The sequence below is a fragment of the Amblyraja radiata genome, chromosome 12, assembly GCF_010909765.2.
Source record: "Amblyraja radiata isolate CabotCenter1 chromosome 12, sAmbRad1.1.pri, whole genome shotgun sequence".
Taxonomy (NCBI): Eukaryota; Metazoa; Chordata; class Chondrichthyes; order Rajiformes; family Rajidae; genus Amblyraja; species Amblyraja radiata.
In genome coordinates this window covers 49,845,079-49,867,071 of record NC_045967.1, presented here as the reverse complement: position 1 = coordinate 49,867,071, position 21,993 = coordinate 49,845,079, and the positions used below count along the sequence as shown (strand labels likewise).

General features: G+C 43.3%; 1 protein-coding gene across 2 annotated transcripts in view; it reads right to left on the bottom strand.

Moving 5' to 3' along the window:
- tenm1 (teneurin transmembrane protein 1) overlaps positions 1-21,993 on the bottom strand; it is an 824,829-nt gene that overhangs the window by 204,855 nt on the left and 597,981 nt on the right. For both annotated transcript variants that reach the window (XM_033030732.1, XM_033030733.1), the window contains exon 6: positions 12,804-12,974. In XM_033030732.1, coding sequence (XP_032886623.1) covers positions 12,804-12,974 — 171 coding nt within the window. The remainder of the gene's footprint in view (positions 1-12,803; positions 12,975-21,993) is intronic.

Below are 21,993 nucleotides of genomic sequence, written 5' to 3'. Positions count from 1 at the left end.
AATCTCCTCCCCCCCCTCACATTCAATCTATGTCCTCTCTTTCTCAATTCACCTACTCTAGGCAAAGCACTGTGTGCGTTTCCCCGATCTATTCCTCTCATGATTTTGTACACCTCTATAAGATCACCCCTCATCTTCCTGCGCTCCAAGGAATAGAGACCCAACCTACTCAACCTCTCCCTGTAGCTCAGGCCATCGAGTCCTAGCAATGTCCTCGTAAATCTTCCTATGGCATTGTGTCCAAAACTGATTTATATTTAACTGATTCAAAAGTGACATTTATCGTAATTAATATATTTTAGCATATGCCCGGAAAAAAATATTGGCAGAGATGAACCATTTTCTTGTTTATTATTAAGAACAATTTAATTTATTTGGGAGATACAGCATGGAAACAGGCACTTCGGCCCACCGAGTCCGCACCAACCCACAATCCCCGCACTATAACACTATCCTACACTCGGGACAATTTTTTACATTTATATCAAGCCAATTAACCTACAAACCTGTACATCTTTGGTGTGTGGGAGGAAACTGAAGTTCTCAGAGAAAACCCATGCAGGTCGCAGGGGGAATGTATAAACTCCGTACAGACAAGCACCCGTGGCCAGGATCGAACCCGGGTCTCTGGTGCTGCAAGCGCTGTAAGGCAGCAACTCTACCGCTGCCACCCAAACAATTGTCATGTTCAGATTGGATATGGTCCAGAAAAGGGTGAGAGATTATATGAAATTAACCAGCTAAAACTCTGAATTCCAATACTACCATATTCATCTCTCATGCTGCACTGGCTCAGCACACAATAGTAAATGATATCCAATGATATCAACTAGGTTGCCAATGGAAACATTGGTCTACAACTTGCAGTTGGAATGATGACAAACCTGTCCACGTTCACAGTTATCTCGTCATGCAGCTGATAGCAATGTCTGGTGCACACATATAAAAACATAGAAAATAGGTGCAGGAGTAGGCCATTCGGCCCTTCAAGCCAGCACCACCATTCAATGTGATCATGGCTGATCATCCACAATCAGTACCCCGTTCCTACTTTCTCCCCATATCCCTTGATTCCGTTAGCCCTAAGAGCTCTATCTAACTCTCTCTTGAATACATCATATATACAATTACGTGTGGAACTCCGTAGTCGTTGTTGCTGATTTCCTGCACCTTCACAAAGCATTCTAATTTGCAGGTTTCCAGAGCACAACCTGCAGAAATCAAGCACTTTAAGCACATCCCAAAGACGTGCCGGTTTGTAGGTTAATTGGCTTCTGTAAATTGTTCTCTAGTGTGTAGCATGGAGCTAATGTTTGGGTAATAGATGGTCAACGTAGACGCGATGGGCCTGTTTCAAGGGCGGCTCGGCGGCACAATGGTAGAGTTGCTGCCTTGTAGCTCCAGAGACATGGATTTGATCCTGACTACGTGTAGATTAGTCTGGCACAGTGGAACCGATAGTTCAATTAATTCCTTAAGAGGAAGGATGTAGATTAATCTGTCTTTACTATATATATATATAGTAAAGACAGATTATAGAAACATAGAAACATAGAAAATAGGTGCAGGAGTAAGCCATTCGGCCCTTCGAGCCTGCACCGCCATTCAATATGATCATGGTTGATCATCCAACTCAGTATCCCATCCCTGCCTTCTCTCCATACCCCCTGATCCCATTAGCCACAAGGGCCACATCTAACTCCCTCTTAAATATAGCCAATGCACTGGCCTCAACTACCTTCTGTGGCAGAGAATTCCACAGATTCACAACTCTCTGTGTAAAAAATGATTTTCTCATCTCGGTCCTAAAGGACTTCCCTCTTATCCTTAAACTGTGACCCCTAGTTCTGGACTTCCCCAACATCGGGAATAATCTCCCTGCATCTAGCCTGTCCAACCCCTTAAGAATTTTGTAAGTTTCTATAAGATCCCCCCTCAATCTTCTAAATTCTAGCATGTACAAGCCGAGTCTATCCAGTCTTTCTTCATATGAAAGTCCTGACATCCCAGGAATCAGTCTGGTGAACCTTCTCTGTACTCCCTCTATGGCAAGAATGTCTATCCTCAGATTAGGAGACCAAAACTGTACGCAATACTCCAGGTGTGGTCTCACCAAGACCCTGTACAACTGCAGTAGAACCTCCCTGCACCACACAGATTATGCATGTTGCACATTCCTTATGTATTTCAGTCCAGATCTTCATCCCTACCCTAGACACAGGTCCTGTTAGTTAGTGTGCAACTCACATAGCTGTCTGAACTTGTTCATTAGGTAGATGGGGTAATCTATAGATTCTGCCAGAATGAACTTTTGGCATCTATAACGGAGAATACTGTTGCCTTGCCCAGTTGCACTGCACTACGGGCGCTGTCTGTAGTGAGTTTGCACCCAGTGGGTTTTCTCCGGGTGCTCCGGTTTCCTCTCACACTCCAAAGACATGCAGGTTTGTAAGTTAATTTGGCTTAGTGTAAATTGTGAATGGTCCCTAGTGTGTGTAGGATAATGTTAGTGCATGGGTTCGCTTGTCGGTACGGACTTGGTGGTTTGAAGGGCCTGTTTCCGCGTTGTATCTCGAAATTAAACTAAACTAAATCAGAATTATGGGTATTTATGAACCATTCCTGCCATTAAAATGTCATGACAGTTTTTGCTTTGTTACATGGTGAGCATGGAAGTATTCACTTGCTTGTTAAGCTATAATTGGTTAAATGCTCCTGTTTCAAAAGACAAATCATTTTACATCTCGGAAGCTAAACACATTCAGGTCTGATTAGGGGTGGATAGTAGATAATTTAAATCTGCCAACCCGAAAATGACCAGTTTATATTTATTCTCTGTTTACCGCAGAAAAATCCTCATTCCACACATTTTTTTAAATGCTTCTTGTCAAATTATTATATTTCCTGATTCACTTTGTCATCCTCCTCTGTTTGTATGGACATATGTTTGGAGTGAAAGACATTTGGACAGGTACATGTATAGGAGAGATTGAGAGGGATATGGGCCAAATGCGGGCAGGTGGGATTAGTGTAGATGAGGCATCATGGACAGGTTGGGCTGAAGGGCCTGTGATTATCCCCTGTCCTATGTATCTATGTGTTTAATGATGCCTTCTGTGGCACTTCATTGAAGTGTGGCACCATGGCATAGTGGTAGAGTTGCTGCCTTACAGCACTTGCAGCGCCGGAGACCCAAGTTCGATCACAACCATGGGTGCTTGTCTGTATGGAGTTTGCACGTTCTCCCCTTGACCGCGTGGGATTTCCCCAGTTCTTCGGTTTCCTTCCACACTCCAAAGGCATCCAGGTTTTTAGGTTAATTGGTTTGCTATAAGTGGAAATTGTCCGTAGTGTGTGTAGGGCAGCGTTTATGTGTGGGGATCACTGGTCGGCGCGGACAACGGTGGGCTATTTCCGCGCTGTATCTCTAAACTGAACTAAACCTTCTGCAAGTCCAAATACACAACATTCACTGGTTGCAACTTATCTCTTCAGTGACTGTAGTTATAAACTCTAAAACACTCTAGAGGATTTGTCACACCTGACTTTTCTTTCTTAAATGCAATTTTTATTTTATCAGATTCTATTATTATTCTCCAATTTCCCCACTATCATTTCCATATAACATATAACAATTACAGCACGGAAACAGGCCATCTTGGCCCTTCTAGTCCGTGCCGAACACTTACTCACACCTAGTCCCATCTACCTGCACTCAGACCATAACACTCCATTCCTTTCCTGTCCATATACCTATCCAATTTATTTTTAAATGATAAAAACGAACCTGCCTCCACCACTTCCACTGGAAGCTCATTCCACACAGCTACCACTCTCTGAGTAAAGAAGTTCCCCCTCATGTTACCCCTAAACTTTTGTCCCTTAATTCTCAAATCATGTCCTCTTGTTTGAATCTTCCCTACTCTCAATGGAAAAAGCTTATCCACATCAACTCTGTCTATCCCTCTCATAATTTTAAAGACCTCTATCAAGTCCTCCCCTTAACCTTCTGCGCTCCAAAGAATAAAGACCTAGACTAATGTCTAAAGTACAGCATTTCCCTAATGCAGTTCTGGCATTTTTCCTGCCACTGAGGCTAATTGACCTGTAACTCCCCATATCATCTCTTCCTGCATTCTTAGACAGTGGGCTTGCAGTTACTGCTATCCAAACCATGGGACCAGTCTATTGAATGGTGGAAGGTGTCAAACTTCTCTCCATTATCTGCAGAGCCATGTCTTTAAAAGGTTTTGTGATGCTTGTGGTCATCGTTTTTTTTTTAGAGATACAGCGCGGAAACAGGCCCTTCGGCCCACCGAGTCCACACTGACCAGCGATGCCAGCACATTAACATTAGGAACAATTTACACTTATACAAACCCAAATAACCTACAAACCTGTACGTCTTTGGAGTGTGGGAGGAAACGCACGTGGTCACGGGGAGAATTGTCTTTCCGCTGGCTGGTTAGCACGCAACAAAAGCTTTTCACTGTATCTCGGTACAGGTGACAATAAACTATACTGACACTAAAAAGTGCTTGCATCAAACCCATCTGTCGCTGGACTTGATGTTGATCCAGCAAAAACGAGACTAGCTGTGATGGGAAGAAAGATTAAGTTGCTTTTTATTAATTTTATAAGTTTGAATTGTTTCATCATTTTTCATGTGGTATTAATTTGTTATGGCTAAAGTTTCTGGGTTTTCAAAACATTACATCAACCAGCAGTTCTTATAAGCCTCTGGATTTCAGAAATATTCAAATATTGTTCATCGCGTGCCAAATTTTCATAATCTAAATTTGTTGTGTATGTGATTAGCATTGAAATATTCTTCGACAGTCAGGTCACTTATTTGTCCAACTTCATTATTTAGGAATGGACTCTGCTCTGCATCCTTCTTTGCAATGATTCAAGGATCAATTCCACATGCTTACTGGAAGCCCTTGCTTACTGGCGGCACATATGTGGTGGCACGATGGCACAGCGGTAGAGTTGCTATCTTACAACGCCAGAGACGTGGGTTCGATCCCGACTATGGGTGCTTGTCTGGACGGAGTTTGTACGTTCTCCCAGTGACCTGCGTGGGTTTTCTCCGGGAACTCCGGTTTCCTCCCACACTCCAAAATACATGCAGGTTTGTAGTAAATGGCTTGGTATAATTGTAAAATGTCCCTAGTGTGTGGGGGTTAGTGTAAGTGTGCGGTGATCGCTGGTCGGCATAACAAGTTAAACTAAAAAGTTATCTCAGTTCAATTAAGGACAGTTAAGACCCTGCATAATTCCTCCATTAAAAAATCCTAAATGAATTTTGATCTGAATTGATGTCTGAGTTATTACTTGCTTTCTTAATATTTCTGACGCGCCTTGGCTGATATGGGCTTCTTGAATCTTAAATAGTTATCCTTTTGCTTTTTTGACTACATTTATTACATGTCACGTCAACCAAGGTCCTCGAAACTTGCCAGCCTTCACTTTATTATTGGATACAGCTTACATACAGGCGGAGGAGATTATTTTAACTTGGTATCCTGTTTAGCTTGGGCATCGTGGACCAAAGAGCTTATTCCTGTGCAGTTCTGTTCTTAGATGGCGAGAAAGATTGGGAGCATCCAGAGATGCTGTCTGCCCCAATGTGTTACTCCAGCATTTTGAGTCTATCTTCGGTGTAAACCAGCAGTTCGTTCCTGCACAGCAATGTCCTATGTTCTATTTGAATTTGCCGGTCCTGAATTCATATCAACATGCCGTTAAAACAACTTCCGCATTTCAGATCTTCCAAAGATAGACACAAAAGGCTGGAGTGACTCAGCGGGACTGGCAACATCCCTGGAGAGAAGGAATGGGTGACGTTTCGGGTCGATACCTTTCTTCAGACTGATGAGGGATAAGGGAAACGAGAGATATAGACAATGCTGTGGAGAGATAAAGAACAATGAATAAAAGATATGCAAAAAAGTTACGATGGTGAAGGAAACAGGCCATTGTTAGCTGTTTGTAGGATGAAAACAAGAAGCTGGTGCGACTTTGGTGGGGGAGGGATGGATAGAGAGAGAGGGAATGCCGGGGCTACCTGAAGTAAGATAAATCAATATTCATACCACTGGGCTGTAAGCTGCCCAAGCGATATATGAGATGCTGTTCCTCCAATTTGCGTTTAGCCTCACTCTGACAATGGAGGAGACCTAGGACAGAAAGGTGACTCTCTGAATTCTACTCTCCCGAGCACCTGATCAACAATGCTGTAGTTTGCTTCTGCTGTAATTGTACTCGCTAGAATTTAGAAGATTGAGGGGGGATCTTATAGAAACTTACAAAATTCTTAAGGGGTTGGACAGGCTAGATGCAGGAAGATTGTTCCCGATGTTGGGGAAGTCCAGAACAAGGGGTCACAGTTTAAGGATAAGGGGGAAATTTTTTAGGACCGAGATGAAAAAAACTATTTTCACACAGAGAGTGGTGAATCTGTGGAATTCTCAGCCACAGAAGGTAGCTGAGGCCAGTTCATTGGCTATATTTAAGAGGGAGTTAGATGTGGCCCTTGTGGCTAAAGGGATCAGGGGGTATGGAGAGAAGGCAGGTACAGGATACTGAGTTGGATGATCAGCCATGATCATATTGAATGGCTGTGCAGGCTCGAAGGGCAGAATGGCCTACTCCTGCACCTATTTTCTATGTTTCTATGCTTTAATTATAATGTACCCCCACTAATGGATTTCTTGCCACTTCACTTTTTCCAGGGAGAATCTACGTGAGCATTAATTTTTCTCTAAACCCGCAAGTACAGCACCGTGGCGCAGTGGGTAGAGTTGCTGCTTTTCAGGGCCAGAGATATAGTTTCGCTCGCGACTACGGGTGCTTGTCTATATGGAGTTTCTACGTTCTCCCCGTGACCTGCGTGGGCTTTCTCTGGGAACTCCGGTTTCCTCCCACCTTCCAATGAAGTACAGGTTGGTAGGTTAATTGGCTTCGGTAAAAATTGCAAATTGTCATGATCATATTGAATGGCGGTGCAGGCTTGAAGGGCCGAATGGCCTACTCCTGCACCTAATTTCTATGTTTCTATGTTTCTATGTCCCTAGTGTGTGTAGGATAGTGTTAGTGTACGGGGGTCGCTGGTCAGGCTAGTTGTGGACTCGGTGGGCTGAAGGGCTTGTATCCGTGCTGTTTTATCCAAATTTGACGAAACTAAAGTTAAGATCACTTCCTTTACGTCCACTATTTCCCTGAAACATGAATATTTCCATTTTCATTTTACTCTGGGTAAAAAAAAGAACATTTCATTTGTGCCCATTGTGCTCCCATTATCGTGCCCAGGATGGACAGCAACCAAAGAGAAGCAATTTAATCATCCAGACTCCTGTCTTAGGTGCAAATCGCTTAAACAAACAAGCTGAGATCCTTTGTGAATTAGCAGAAATAACGCAGTTATTTATAATCACAGGTGTGTTAATCCTGCTTTTGGCAAAGCCTCCGTTACAGAGGAGAGGGCAATTTTCACATTTCAAATGCGTGACAAGGTTGAAATTAGGCAAGGAAAATTCAGGCCACTATTTTGTTCCAAAAAGCGTTTTAAAAAGAGCAATTAAACTCTCAAATCGTCTCACAATCCCGGATTAAATCGTTGGATGCCTGTTGATTTCTGAAGGAAATTTTGTCGAATTGCACATGTCCATATGTTGTAAACTCTCTTTAATTGTTTAGGGAGCAAAATACTTCACAGGTGCTTATGCCTTTGAGACAAACTGAAATCTTCAATTAAATCGACGTGGAAGGCATTAAAAGACACATGAGATTTCACCAGGCTAATTTAATCATGTAATTGTGAAATATATAGTCCTGGAATTAATCTGATGCAACAATTTGAGTCATGGAGTCATACAGGCCCTTCGGCCCAACTTGCCCACACTGACCAACCTAACCTAACCCATCTGCACTAGTCCCACTTGCCTGCATTTGGCCGATATCCCTCCAAACCTGTCCTATCCGTGTAACTGTCTAAATGTTTCGTAAATGTCGTGATAGTCCCTGCCTCAACTTCCTCCTCTGGGAACTCATTCCTTGCACCCACCACCCTTTGTTTGAAAATGTTAGCCCTCAGATTCCTATTAAGTCTATCCCTCTTTACCTTAAACCTATGTCCTCTGGTTCTCGATTCTCCTAATCTAGGCAAATACTCTGTGCATCTACCAGATCTATTTCTCTCATGATTTTATACACCTCTATAAAATCACCTCTCATCTTCCTGTGCTCCAAGGAATAGTCCCAGCCTACTCAACCGCTCCCTAGAGGACAGACGCTCAAGTCCTGGCAACATCCTAGGAAATCTCCTCTGTACCCTTTCCAGCTTGACAACATATTTCCGATAACATGGTGCCCAGAACTGAACACAATACTCTAAATGCGGCCTCACCAACGTCTTATACAACTGCAACATGACCTCCCAACTTTTATACTCAATGCTCTGACTGATGAAGGCCAATGTGCCATGATCCTTTTTGACCACCCGATCTACCTGCGACTCCACCTTCAATGAGGGAAAGGCTGTGATTCTTCCTATGGAGGAAGCTTTGGGATCGCAGTCTATTCCATTAGTCAGTACCTGAATCAGTCTTTTCAGTTGAGTGGCATCACCTACATTGAAGGAAACCATACAATGGGAAAATACCATAAATAAAACTCCCCCTGTTGTTGATGAGGTCAACGTGGCGATATTACTGTAAATCGAAGGCAGACAAAAATGCTGGAGAAACTCAGCGGGTGAGGCAGCATCTATGGAGCGAAGGAATAGGTGACGTTTCGGGTCGAGACCCTTCTTCAGACTGATGTGCGGGTGGTGGGATGCGGGAAGAAAAAAGGAAGAGGCAGATTCAGTGGGCTGTGGGAGAGCTGGGAAGGGGAGGGGAAGGAGGGAGAAAGCTAGGACTACCTGAAATTGGAGGTCAATGTTCATACCGCTGGGGTGTAAACTATACTTGTGGTGCCATTTAACCCACCCAAATTCATACATGTACCCTGAAGTCGGAGGATTAGAATGTGACGGGTTTTACAAAATGCAAAGTCTTCAAGGGATGAACAATTGGGGCTGAAGTGGAGAGAGAGATGTATGCCACTAAATGCTTGCAGAATTTATATATATACATTGGGTTATAGGCGGCACAGTGGTGCAGCGGTGGAGTTGCTGCCTTGCAGCACCAGAGACCTGGGTTCGATTCTGACTACGGGTGCTTGTTTGTACGTAGTTTGTACGTGATCTGAGTGAGTTTGATCCTGTCAATAACTGAGTTTACTCTCAGACTTAACACAAAACATTCGGGGGTATTGGCAGTGAATATTTTGATTCATTTGTACCGATCTGTTATGTTCATACGACAAAAATATCTGGATACATTTCACAAGGACTGATACAGGTGCACAAGTCAATGAGCTTGATTGGACAGTGTTCGGTTAGAAGGGCTCCTATGTTTGCCATTGTAATGACAAGTATTTCAAAGCAAGTTATCAAATGTCAAACTTTTCGTTTCCCTGGGAAGATGCCTACTTTCATCACTGCCGTTAGATTGCCATGATATATTGCTCAATGCAATGTCCATTGAAGTTTAAAGATGTATCAAAACTGCTCATCTTTCTAACGTAGACCACAATCCCCAGTCAATGAATGTGATTCCTCCAAGATGCAGCCACAGAGATATCTTTACCACTCTAAAGCACCATGCCCTATTAAATAGCAAAATAAAATTTCAGGTCAATGAAAGAGTCGATGGCTCTGGTTTCTCGGAAACAAATATTCCCCTCTGAACACTGAGATAATCCTTTTAGTACTGAGAACCTGAACGTATAAAATAAATACTTTTGGAAACTAAAACTGAATTACCGAGTACATTACACGCACATGATACACGTCTATTTGCTTATTCACAGTTGTAGCTAAATATCACTATGCTTAGTTTATTTTTAGTTCAGTATAGAGATTCAGCGCGGAAACAGGCCCTTCAGCCCACAGGGTCTGTGCCAACCAGCGATCCCCGCACATTAACACAACCCTACACACACTGGGGACAATTTACATTTACATCAAGCCAATTAACCTGCAAAACCTGTACGTTTTTGGAGTGTGGGGGGGAAACTGAAGATGTTGGAGAAAGCCCATGCGGTTCACGGGGAGAACGTACAAACTCCGTGCCGTCAGCACCAGTAGTCGAGACCGAACCTGGGTTTCTGGCGCTGTAAGCACTGTAAGGCAGCAACATTACAGTTGCCCCACCGTGTTGCCCCATCCTGTACCACAACGCAGGGCAAGTTAATCAACAGAGAATCAAGCAGTGGTTTACGGCACAAGGATGTGCGGTATATGGAGTGCAGAAAAAAACATTAAAATAAATGACGAATTAGGCTGCTTTTCCTCTGCACTGTTGTACTGTCATCTTCAACTCAACAGACAGGGCGGCACAGTGGCGCAGCGGTAGAGTTGCTGCCTTACAGCGCTTGCGGCACCAGAGACCCGGGTTCGATCCTGGCTACGGGTGCTGTCTGTACGGAGTTTGTACGTTCTCACCCGAGACCACGTGGGTTTTCTCCCAGAACTTCGGTTTCCTCCCACACTCCAAAGACGTACAGGTTTGTTTGTTAATTGGCTTGGTATAAATGTAAACATTGTCCACAGTGTATGTGCGGGGATCGCTGGTCAGTGTGGACTCGGTGGGCCGAAGGGCCTGTTTCCACGCTGTATCACTAAACTAAACTAAACACAAGTATTCCATCACGTAGATGTAGAAATGACTGGAAAGATCTTGAGAAATTGATGGCTGATATTGATGGCATAATAAATTCCCTTAATAATCTGCACACAGTTTGGAATAAAAAATACTCTGGTTAAAATGTAAAATGTAAGAACATTGAATATTGTGATGAAGGACATGGGTTGATGGACATGAGCTACACACAGGCAGGTGGGACCAGTGTTAATGGGGCATCTTGGTCGGTGTGGGCACATTTTTTTTCTTATGTCAAAAATCTTTATTCAAATATTAAAATAATATATACAGTACAGTAAAAAACAAAACAAAACTCACCACCATAATACACGACTAAAGATGAACTATTATACAACTATCTTCAACTCCTTGTCAAGGATGCATTCAATCCCCCGCGGTGCCCAGCGTTCCCGGAAATCCCGCGGGACGCCCGTGGACAGTGCGTAGCCCCTCTCTAACACCACCCGGGCACGGACGTAACCCCGGAAAAGGGGCAGGCAGCCGGCTCGGGCGGAGCCCTCTTGCGCCTGGCGCCGTGACTTCGGTGTGGGCAAGTTGGTCTGAAGAGCGTAGTTCCACGCTGTGCGACTCACTGACTCTATGACATGTTCCTGAAGTCAGCTGCATCGATGAACATGATCGCTGCTGATCCTTTATCTCACCTCCACCTTCCTAATCAACTTATTATTTGCATTTTCCTCCTTGAAGAGCCCTTTCAATCCAGAAATCCATTTAATGACGCTTCATTGCACTGCCTCCCAGGCATGGATATGGTCAGTGTTTAAGAAGGAACTGCAGATGCTGGAAAATCGAAGGTACACAAAAATGCTGGAGAAACTCAGCGGGTGCAGCAGCATCTATGGAGCGAAGGAAATAGGCAACGTTTCGTCCCGAAACGTTGCCTATTTCCTTCGCTCCATAGATGCTGCTGCACCTGCTGAGTTTCTCCAGCATTTTTGTGTACCTATGGATATGTTCAGGATCGAACCCGGGTCTCTGGCGCTGTCGGGTTGCAACTTTACCCCATACCCCACCCTTGTGCCACCATACCATCTTCTCCTGCCATTACCTTTTGAGTCAGCATTGTATCTCAGTCTGTGTTCATTCATGGACCTGCCACTGAAGAAAATCACCCAAAGAACGCATGGTTCCCTTTACATGACAATCCACACACTATAATTAGTCAGGCACTCTATGCTTGATGTATCATGTTCTAACTATGACCTGAGTTGACTGTCTAATGTGCTGTTATTGCAGTGAAACCATAATTTATCATTGCACCTATACAGGAAGCAGATGATACAAATGCTTATTTGACTAAGCAGATTAGTTGTACCCTTCTTCCTTAAATCACCTTATGACAGTTGTAATTCCTTGGTCCATTAAACACTGCCTAATCTAAGTTTTATGAGATGACTTGTGTCGGCTTTTCCTCCCCTACCTCTTCCTGTCAGTATCTGTATTATAATCTAAACAGTATTTGGGACAGAGGCATGGAGTCGTACAGCGTGGAAGCAGGCCCTTCGGCCCAACTTGACCATGCCAACCAAGATGCCCTATCTGTAAGTAGTCCCACCTGCCTGCGTTTGGCCTATAATCCTCTAAACCTATCTTATCCTTGTACCTGTCCAAATATATTTTAAATGTTGGCTCCCTTAAAGAGATAGAAAATATTAAAAAAGTTGAGCTACTTTATTAAAAATTAACTAACTGTGGCACTTATTCGTATGTTCATGTTATAGGAGCAGAATTAGGCCATTCGGCCCATCATGTCTACTCCACCATTCAACCATGGCTGATCTATCTCTCCCTCGCAACCCCATTCTCCTGTCTTCTCCCCATATCCCCTGACACACGATATATACATTAATATTGTTGTCTATGCCTCAACTAAATAGCAAACAGGGTTGCATGATACATACGCAGTGTTTCCTTAATAGCATTATAAATAGCATTAAACCCCACTAAAAATATCAGAGTATCTTCAGATCAGTAAAGTTAACCAGGGGGGTTAAGCCCATTGTTTTTAACATTCATTAGGCGCGCTGCTACCTCCGAGACCTCCTTTGTCTTTCATGTCATCTTTGTCTGAGCCTTTTCCACCCTGGGTCGAAGAGGTGATATCCAGGTTTTCCAGCCCAGTGAAAGATTTGCTTCCCCCGTTCTCGTAGAGTTGTCCGTGGACTGGCTGCAGCTGCCATGTCAGGCCAAACAGATGCACTGCTGCAAAACCAACAGGCGGCTTTTAGAGTCACGCACGCGGGTAATTCTCTGCAGTCAGTTAGATAGATTCAACAAAGGCAAAGTCAGTTAGATAGGCTCAGTGCGCGGGGATCGCTGGCCGGCGCGGTCACGGTGGGCGGAGGGGCTTGTTTCCGCGCTGTGTCTCGAAACTAAAACTAAACAAAGTGAAAAGATCGGACTCCTTTACGCGGGACTTCACCGTTTACCCGAACGCCGCTTACGAGTTTCGTTAAACGTGGCCAAATGATTTGACACAGTGAGCACATCTGTGACAGACTCAGTATTTTCTTGCACTCACCATGTGCATCTTAATATGCTGCTTGCATCCCGTAATTTTGCATAAACTTGTCCCAGAGGCTACGACAATGCTAATTTCTGAGCAGGTGTAAATGCTAAATCATGCTGCAACACATTTGTCCTGGTCATAAAGTGAAATGAGACTTTGAAGGAGGATATTTTACATGTCTGCACTAGAGTTCCATTTCCATGAGGATGCAATTTACCAATTTGATTCCCAGCATCAATCTCATTGTTTTTTCCATAATCCGATCTGGAAAATAAATTGTATGAAGTCATAAAGACTTTGATTTTGATTTGAGGGCTGGTGCTCTGCTGACTAATCTTACAAGACAGTAAACATTTGAGCAGCACGGAGGCACAACGGTAGAGGTGCTGCCTTACAACGCCAGAGACCTGGTTCAAACCTGACTACAGGTGCTGTCTGTGCAGAATTTGTACGTTCATCCCCTAACCGTGTGGGTTTTCTCCGAGTGCTCCAGTTTCCACCCAAACTCCGAAGACATAGAGCGTTGTAGGTTAATTGGCTTGGTAAAATTGTAAAATTGCCCCTAGTGTGTGCAGGTCAGTGCTAGTGTGCGGGGATCACTGGTCGGTGCGGACTCGGTAGGCCGAAGAGGCTGTTTCCACGCTGTATCTCTAAACTAAACAAAACTAAATTAAATTAAACTAAACTGAACAGCAATTAGTATGGGAAGGAATAGGACAGTCGGGAATGTTAACTGATATGCAGTGATTTTTTTTTGTTAAGGGGAGCAAGATTGGACTTGACAGTGACACCACCACCACATTAAACATGGAGGCAGCAACTTTCATATAGGCTGTCACATGCAGTATGACACCTTGGGTGAAGTACTAAATGATGATAGTGGTTCTGCAACTGCATCTCAACATGGGTCAATATCTTTAACCATGGCCTTTCCTAAGCACGGAAGTGTTAGGCGACACATAGTGCCTTTCCCATCAACCAAAAAACCCCATTTAGCAACAAAATCACGAGCTGTTCTTGAAGCAACAATCAAGTCTCACTTTGTTAGACCCTCAAGAGTCATATGGATTTCATTGTTTATTTAAGAAGGATCTGCAGATGCTGGAAAATTGAAGGTACACAAAAATGCTGGAGAAACTCAGCGGCTGCAGCAGCATCTATGGAGCGAAAGAAATAGGCAACGTTTTGGGCCGAAACGCTCCATAGATGCTGCTGCACCCGATGAGTTTCTCCAGCATTTTTGTGTACCTTCATTGTTTATTTGTTTGATCAGCCTCAGTAAGATTCAGTAACATTAAAGGCGCAGTGGTAGAATTGCTGCCTTACAGCGCCAGAGACCCGGGTTCGATCCTGGCTACGGGTGCTGCCTGTACGGAGTTTGTACGTTCTCCCCGTGACCTTGTGTGTTTTCTCCGGGAGCTCTGGTTTCCCCCCTGCACTGCAAAGGCGTATAAGTTTGTAGGTTAATTGGCTTTGGTAAAATGTGTGAAATGATCCCTAGTGTACAGGGTGATCGGTGATCGGCGTAGACTTGGTGGGCCGAAGGGTCTGTTTCCGTGCTATATCACTGAAGTCTAAAGTCTAAAGATCAGGCTCTTTATGTTAAGCTCAATTAATTCAAAATAAATTAAATGAACAATAAAACTTGCATACTTATCATAGCATGTAAACAATGCTACCTGCAACATCTAAATGATTAATTCCTGAAGGAAAATTTGGGGAGGTGAAATTAGGTTTTCCAGTCAATATAATATTATTTCATGACAAAACATTTTCAAAGGGACCAAATCTTCTACATCTGCCAATAGTCAGCAATAAAAGACATGGAAAAAGTATTGGGATCATCAGAAAATTACTTTCAGATGAATATTTCCTTTGAGTAGACATAAAGTAGACACAAAGTTGTAAATGTTAGTCAATCACAATTAGTTAATGGGCTGAACTTGAATATTTCAGTCAAAGAAATTGATTGGAAGCCAAATTGTATAGGAAAGAGCTGCAGATGCTGGTTTAAATCGACGATAGACACAAAATGCTGGAGTAACTCAGTGGGACAAGCAATATCTCTGAGGAGAAAGAATGGGTGACTTTTTGATTGTATGTGGAGTTAAGAGAGAAAGCGTTAAAACAAGGTGCTGGTATCGGACGGCAAGGTGGCACGGCGGTAGAGTTGCGGCCTGACAGCGTCAGGGACCCGGGTTCGATCTGGACTATGGGTGTTGTCTGTATGGATTTTGTACGTTCTCCCCGTGACCTGCATGGGTTTTCTCCGGGATCTCCAATTTCCTCCCACACTTCAAAGACGTACAGGGTTGCAGGCTAATTGGCTTGGTAAAACTGTAAAATTGTAGTGTGTGTAGGATAGCGTTAGTATGCGTGGGATCGATGGTCGGCGTGGACTCGGTGGGCTGAAGGGCCTGTTTCTGTGCTGTATCTCTAAACTAAACTAAACTAAACGAATATCTACCTCAATAAAACTTTACACTCAGTAAATTGTCCAGCCTTGCGTGACAGAATTTTGTAATTTCAATGAGATCACTTCTCATTTTTTCAAGCACCAGAGATTTTAGGCAAAAATCTACTCAGCTGGAGTTACTCAGTGGGTCAGGCAGCATCCCTGGAGGAGATGGATAGACGATGTTTCGGGTCGGCACCTTTTTCAGACTGCCAGTTTCGGATCGGGACCCAGTCTGAAGAAGGGTTCCAACCTGAAACGTAACCTCTTCATGTCTTCCAGAGATGCTGCCAGACCCACTGAGTTACTCCAGCACTTTTATGTTCTATGCAAGGTTCCAGCTTCTGCAGTTCCTTGTGTCTTTATGTCCATGTAAACTCTTCGAACACAGCTAATGCTCTAACCCAGAACCAGTATGCTGAATCATTGTTGTACTCCTTTTATGCTATGACTATTGTTTTTATTTTATCAGGTAAGGACAACAAAAATCCTGAGTTTGATATAGCTCTTCGAACTAACGGAATCAAGGGATATGGGGAGAAAGCAGGAACGGGGTACTGATTTTAGATGATCAGCCATGATCATGCTGAATGGCAGTGCTGGAACGAAGGGCCAAATGGCCTACTCCTGCACCTATTTTCTATGTTTCTAAAACTGTATAAAATATTACAAAGCTCTATAACATTACAATTGTCAAAGATAAATTTGAAAGCTTTAAGAAGACAGCAAGGGAAAGGGATCGGTGGATGGCCTAAAAATGCTGAAAGTCCTCTTCATGTGGCATAATAATTCCGAGCTTTAAAGAAGGTTGAAGCTGAGCCTGTGTACATGGCACTTACTGCAGCCTCCTTTAGTCAGATTCTGTTCTCTGTTGTCAAAGGACAAAGGGTGACTGTAAAACAATGAAAAGAGATTGAAAGGGTAACATGACATTTGCTTCTCTGTAATGGGGTGGAATTGGGTGGTGTTTTCTCTGCTGTGTCTTTGTGAGGTGCATGATTTATAATTGTTACGAGACCATTCGGAAGAAGGAAACGTGCTAAAGTGCATGCTGTAGTAAAGGATAATACTGTATATAAGGGGTAGATGAATCTTTGTTCGTAGAGCAATTTCCTAGATTGCTCCCAGAGGTAATGTATTTGGCGCTCTTAACTAAAGTCTAGATTGTCTTACCCGATCTTTGTGTTGTGTTTTAAAGTTTTCTTTAACACAGTTGGACATCTATTACATTTAATTACGATTAAAACACAAAGTTATAGCACAAGTACTTTGTGTCTTAATAATATTCCCTGCTTTCAATTCCCCTTTGAACACTGACTAAAATAGTACTTAACTTCCCAGATACTGCCTATACCTAATAATGTTCACCCATGCTTATAGAGTCATAGAGGGATACACCTGGGCCCGACTTGCCCACACCGGCTAACATGTCCCAGCTACACTAGTCCCACCTGCCTGCATTTGGTCCATATCCCTCCAAACTTGTCCTATCCATGTACCTGTCTAACTGGGTCGGTTATGGGTCAGTAAAACCTCTGCCCCAAATATTGATTTTTGAAGAATTTATGTAATATTTTAGATTCTGTCTTAACTTGATGCGTGGTATCCATATTTCACTCCTGATCAATTGTGCTTTTGCCTTTTTGATTTACTGTGTGAAAAGTTCATAATGCATGGAGGTCTGAAGAAGGGTTTCGACTCGAAACATCACCTATTCTTTCTGTGCATCCACTGATGATCAGCCATGATCACATTGAATGGCGATGCTGGCTCGAAGGGCCGAATGGCCTACTTCTGCACCTATTGTCTATTGTAATTTACTGCCTGACCCGCTGAGTTACTCAGCATTTTGTGTCTAAGTTCTTAATGTAAATGGGCACGCAGTTGCCTTAATGATAGAGTATTCGCCATGTTTCTCACTGAACGTACATCCAGCAGCAAGGTGTATGTAAGAGGAGGTTTATTGGTGCAGAGGATGCAATATATGGACAATTAATCAGAAGCCAGCAGTAAACACCATCGCCTTGCTGTTGCTTGCCAACATTGAGGCCAATGTTCAAGGTTCATAAGTTCTTGAGTGATATGAGAAGAATTAGGCCCTTCGGCCCATCACATCTACGACGCCATTCAATCTTCTTTCCCTCTTAACCCCATTCTCCTGCCTTCTCCCCATAACCCAAGAATCTATCTATCTCTGCCTTAAAAAGATCCATTGTCTTGGCCACCACAGCCTTCTGTGGCAATGGATTCCACAGATTCACCACCCAGGCTAATGTTCTTTGTAAGGTGTTGGTAATATGTGGAAAGGCAGTGGGATGTACACTCTGCCACTGTTGGCCAGAGAGCAAAAGGTCTGTGATAAGGCGGAAGGCAGGTTGGTGGTTTGATAAAGCAAGACAAAGAATGGACAGTATAGAGATGTAGGTTCAGGTCCTGAAGAATTAGTCACCATTCCTAAAATTTTCAAATTCAATAGATTCCTAGCCTTCCAATCTCTATATCTGGTGTCAGCTGGTAGAGACCTAGCTTCGATCCTGACCTCAGGTGCTGTCTGAGTGGAGTTTGCACGTTCTCTCTGTCACCATGTGCGTTTCCTCCGGGTGCTCTGGTTCCCTTCCCCATCCCAAAGACGTGTTGGTTTGTGGGCTAATTGGCTTCTGTAAATTGCCTCTAGCGTGTATGGAGTGGACGGGAAAGGGGGATTACATAGAACTAGTGTTAATGGGTGTTCAATAGTCAGCGTGGACTCGGTGGGCCGAAGGGCCTATTCCCATGCTGTATCTTGCAATCACATTTTTAAAAGTCGAGGTTTTTCAGGCGAGTGCCCTCGAGCTTGAAGGTCGAAGCCAGTCGCTGAAAAGTCGCGTCAGTGGGACAGGCCCTTTACTGTTATTACGGTAACAATAATTAACAGTATTACTATTAATTAGTGACTGTAATTATGTCTATTGTTTAAATCTGCTTCCCTGTGTATGCACTCCATACCGTATGAGCAGCCTATATTTAAATCAATTTGACATCATTTAGGTATGGCACAGGACTAATGTCACCCCTGTATATCCTGAGGACTTAACATGCACAGGAGTGTCTGACTTTACATTACATTGAGTACTATGTGTGTCATGGGGTGATCACGTTTCACAACTGATTTGACATCATAAATCAATCATTACGCAATTGAACTTCTAACCTCACCGCTCTCTGAAACTGCTGTCTAACTTCTGCAAGTTTTCGGCCTTTTCTGTTTATGTCATTGAAAAAAAATCAATGGGTTGTGGTGTATTCTTGTAATCTAGAGGACTTGTGAGCTCGAGGACTATCTCTGTCTATGTAAAAATTGATTCTTCTGGTCTCCATCTAGGAAATGACATTCACTTGGTAATGATATCAAAATCCAATACAATTTGAGTGGCCAACAATATTCTTTCCAATCGCCACTTGATCAAAGACCAATTCTTAATAATGAGCAGAATAATTGGAGAGTCCTAGAGTCAATGTTTAAGAAAGAACTGCAGATGCTGGAAAATCGAAGGTAGACAAAAGTGTTGGAGTAACTCTATGGTTCTATGGATCTATGGAGCGAAGGAAATAGGCAACGTTTCGGGCCGAAACCAGCAAGGAAACAGGCCCAACTTGCCCACACCAATCAACATGTCATGAGTTCATAATTCATGTGATAGGATCAGAATCAGGCCATTCGGCCCATCAAGTCTACTCCACCATTCAATCGTGGCTGATCTATCTCTCCCTCCTAAGTGTCCCATCTACACCAGGCCCACTTGCGAGTGCTTTACCCATAACCCTCTAAACCTGCTCTTTCCATGTACCTGCCCAATTATCTCCTAAACGTTACGGGAGTACCTGCCTCAACTACCTCCTTCGGCAGCTCGTTCCGTACACCCGCCACCCTTTATGTAATAAAGTTACCCCTCATGTTGCTATTAAATCTTTCCCTCCTCACCGTATACCTATGTTCTCTGGTTATCAAATCCCCTACACTGGGCAAAAGACTGTGCATTAACTCGATCTATTCCTCTCATAATTTTGTACACATTGTCACTCACGTTCAAGTTTAGATTTCGATGAGGCAAATTAATCTAACAGCTAATTTCTTAAAAACATTTATATCTGAAATCCAAGCATTTCTCAGTCAATAATTGGAGACACAAGAGATGCCGAAGCTGGAGTCTGGAGGGAAATGCAAATTGCTGGTGGAAGTAAGCATCTGTGGAGGCCAAGAAATGTGGAGGCAAGAACCTGCATCTAGATGATTCAGTTGAACTGAAATGTCGACTATTTCTCAGCCTACTCAGGTGCTGCTTGACCTGTTGAGTTTCTCTGGAGATTTAGTTTTTTGCTTACCCAATGACAAAAAGCATTTGAAATAAAGCAATGCCCATTTATTCCTTTTTATTATATTAAATGAGAAACAAAGAGAATAATTCAGCTGCAATCATTAAAAATAATATTGTTTAGTTTAATTTAGTTTAATTTCATTTAGTTTAGAGATACAGCGCAGAAACAGCCCCTTCGGCCCAACCTAGTCCATGCCGACCAGCGATCCCCGTACACTAACACTATCCGACACACACTAGGAACAATTTACAGTTTTACCAAGCCTATTAGCCTACAGACCTGCATGTCTTTGGAGTGTGGGAGGAATCTGGAGCACCCAGAGAAAACCCACGCAGGTCACGGGGAGTACGTACAAAAACTCCAGACAGACAGCACCCGTAGTCAGGATTGAACCCGAGTCTCCGGTGCTGTGAGGCAGCAACTCTACAGCATTATTTTGGTTACTTCACTTCAGAGTCGCTTGACACTCAACTGCAGCGAACATGTACACTTCCTCACTTCCTTATGTTGTCTGTTATTCTTCACATGAGCAATCCAGCAATAATATAAAGATTCAGGTCGTTTCTATAAGTAAGGTGCAAAGCGAATAGCAAATATCTGAGCCAGGAGTTTGGGGTTAGATGGGAGGCTACATCATACACTTCTAAAGGGGAATGTGGTTGGAAATGTAGATCAAACAGTATTGCTGATTTGATCCGTGTCTGGTTTTGCTGCTATCGACCTGATCCATAATCCATGTCAGGTTTCCAACACTACCACCTAGCGGCATGTGGGCAGCCATGTTAGTTAGTTCAACTGACGACACCAAGCCTACAGTACTCATTGTGATGGTCTCTGTATGTATTCTGATTAAAGTACTCTGTATCAATAGTACTTTTGATCTACAGAATAGGATCGATGTTCACAGCAACAGGTTAGTTAGAGAACATAAGGCATCAAACAGTGCAGCAGAGAAACTGATCGTTTGGCCCATAATATCCACACCGATCACGATACCTAGTGATATTAATTTAGTTTAGTTCATAGAGATATTGCGCGGAAACAGGCTCTTCGGCCCACTGAGTCCGCAGTGACTAGTGATCCCCGCACATTAACACTGTCCTACACACACATACTAGGGTCAATTTTTAATTTATACCACGCCAATTAACCTACAAACCTGTACGTCTTTGGAGTGTTGGAGGAAATCGAATATCTCGGAGAAAACCCACGCGGTCACTGGGAGAACCCATAGTATAGATAGCACCCGTAGTCGGGATCGAACCCAGGTCTCTGGCGCTGTAAGCACTGTAAGGCAGCAACTCTACCGCTGCGCTACCACGCCACCCCATATCATCTCTGCCTGCACATGATCCATATCCCTCCAATCCCTGCATATCCATGCCCCTGTGCAATGGACTGAATTTTCAAGGAGACAGTGAATAACTTCATCACTTGCACTGATACCTTTCCTGATTGATTTTATCAGCCAGCCTTTCTGTAATAGAATCACTAATATGTTTGAAACCAAACTGGAATGGACTTTGAAAACGATTATGCACAATGGTCTGGCAGTCAGTGTTGTTGCCTCGCAGCCCCTAACCGTGGGCGCTCTCTGTGTGGAGTTTGCGTGTTCTCCCTAAGTCCACATGGGTGTACACTGGGTGGTCGATATCCTCCCACATGAAAAAGACACGGTGGTTAACCGACTGCTGTAAATTGCTGCCAGTGCAGCTTAATAACAGGAAAGTAAGGAGTTGAGGTAGAATGAAGTATAGGACTGAACTGCAGATGCTGGTTTAAACCAAAGATAGACATAAAAAGATGGAGTAACTCAGCTTCTCTGGAGAAAAGGAATAGGTGACGTATCGGGTCGAGACCCCTCTTTAGAGGCAGAATTAATATGGATGCAAGGCTAAAAA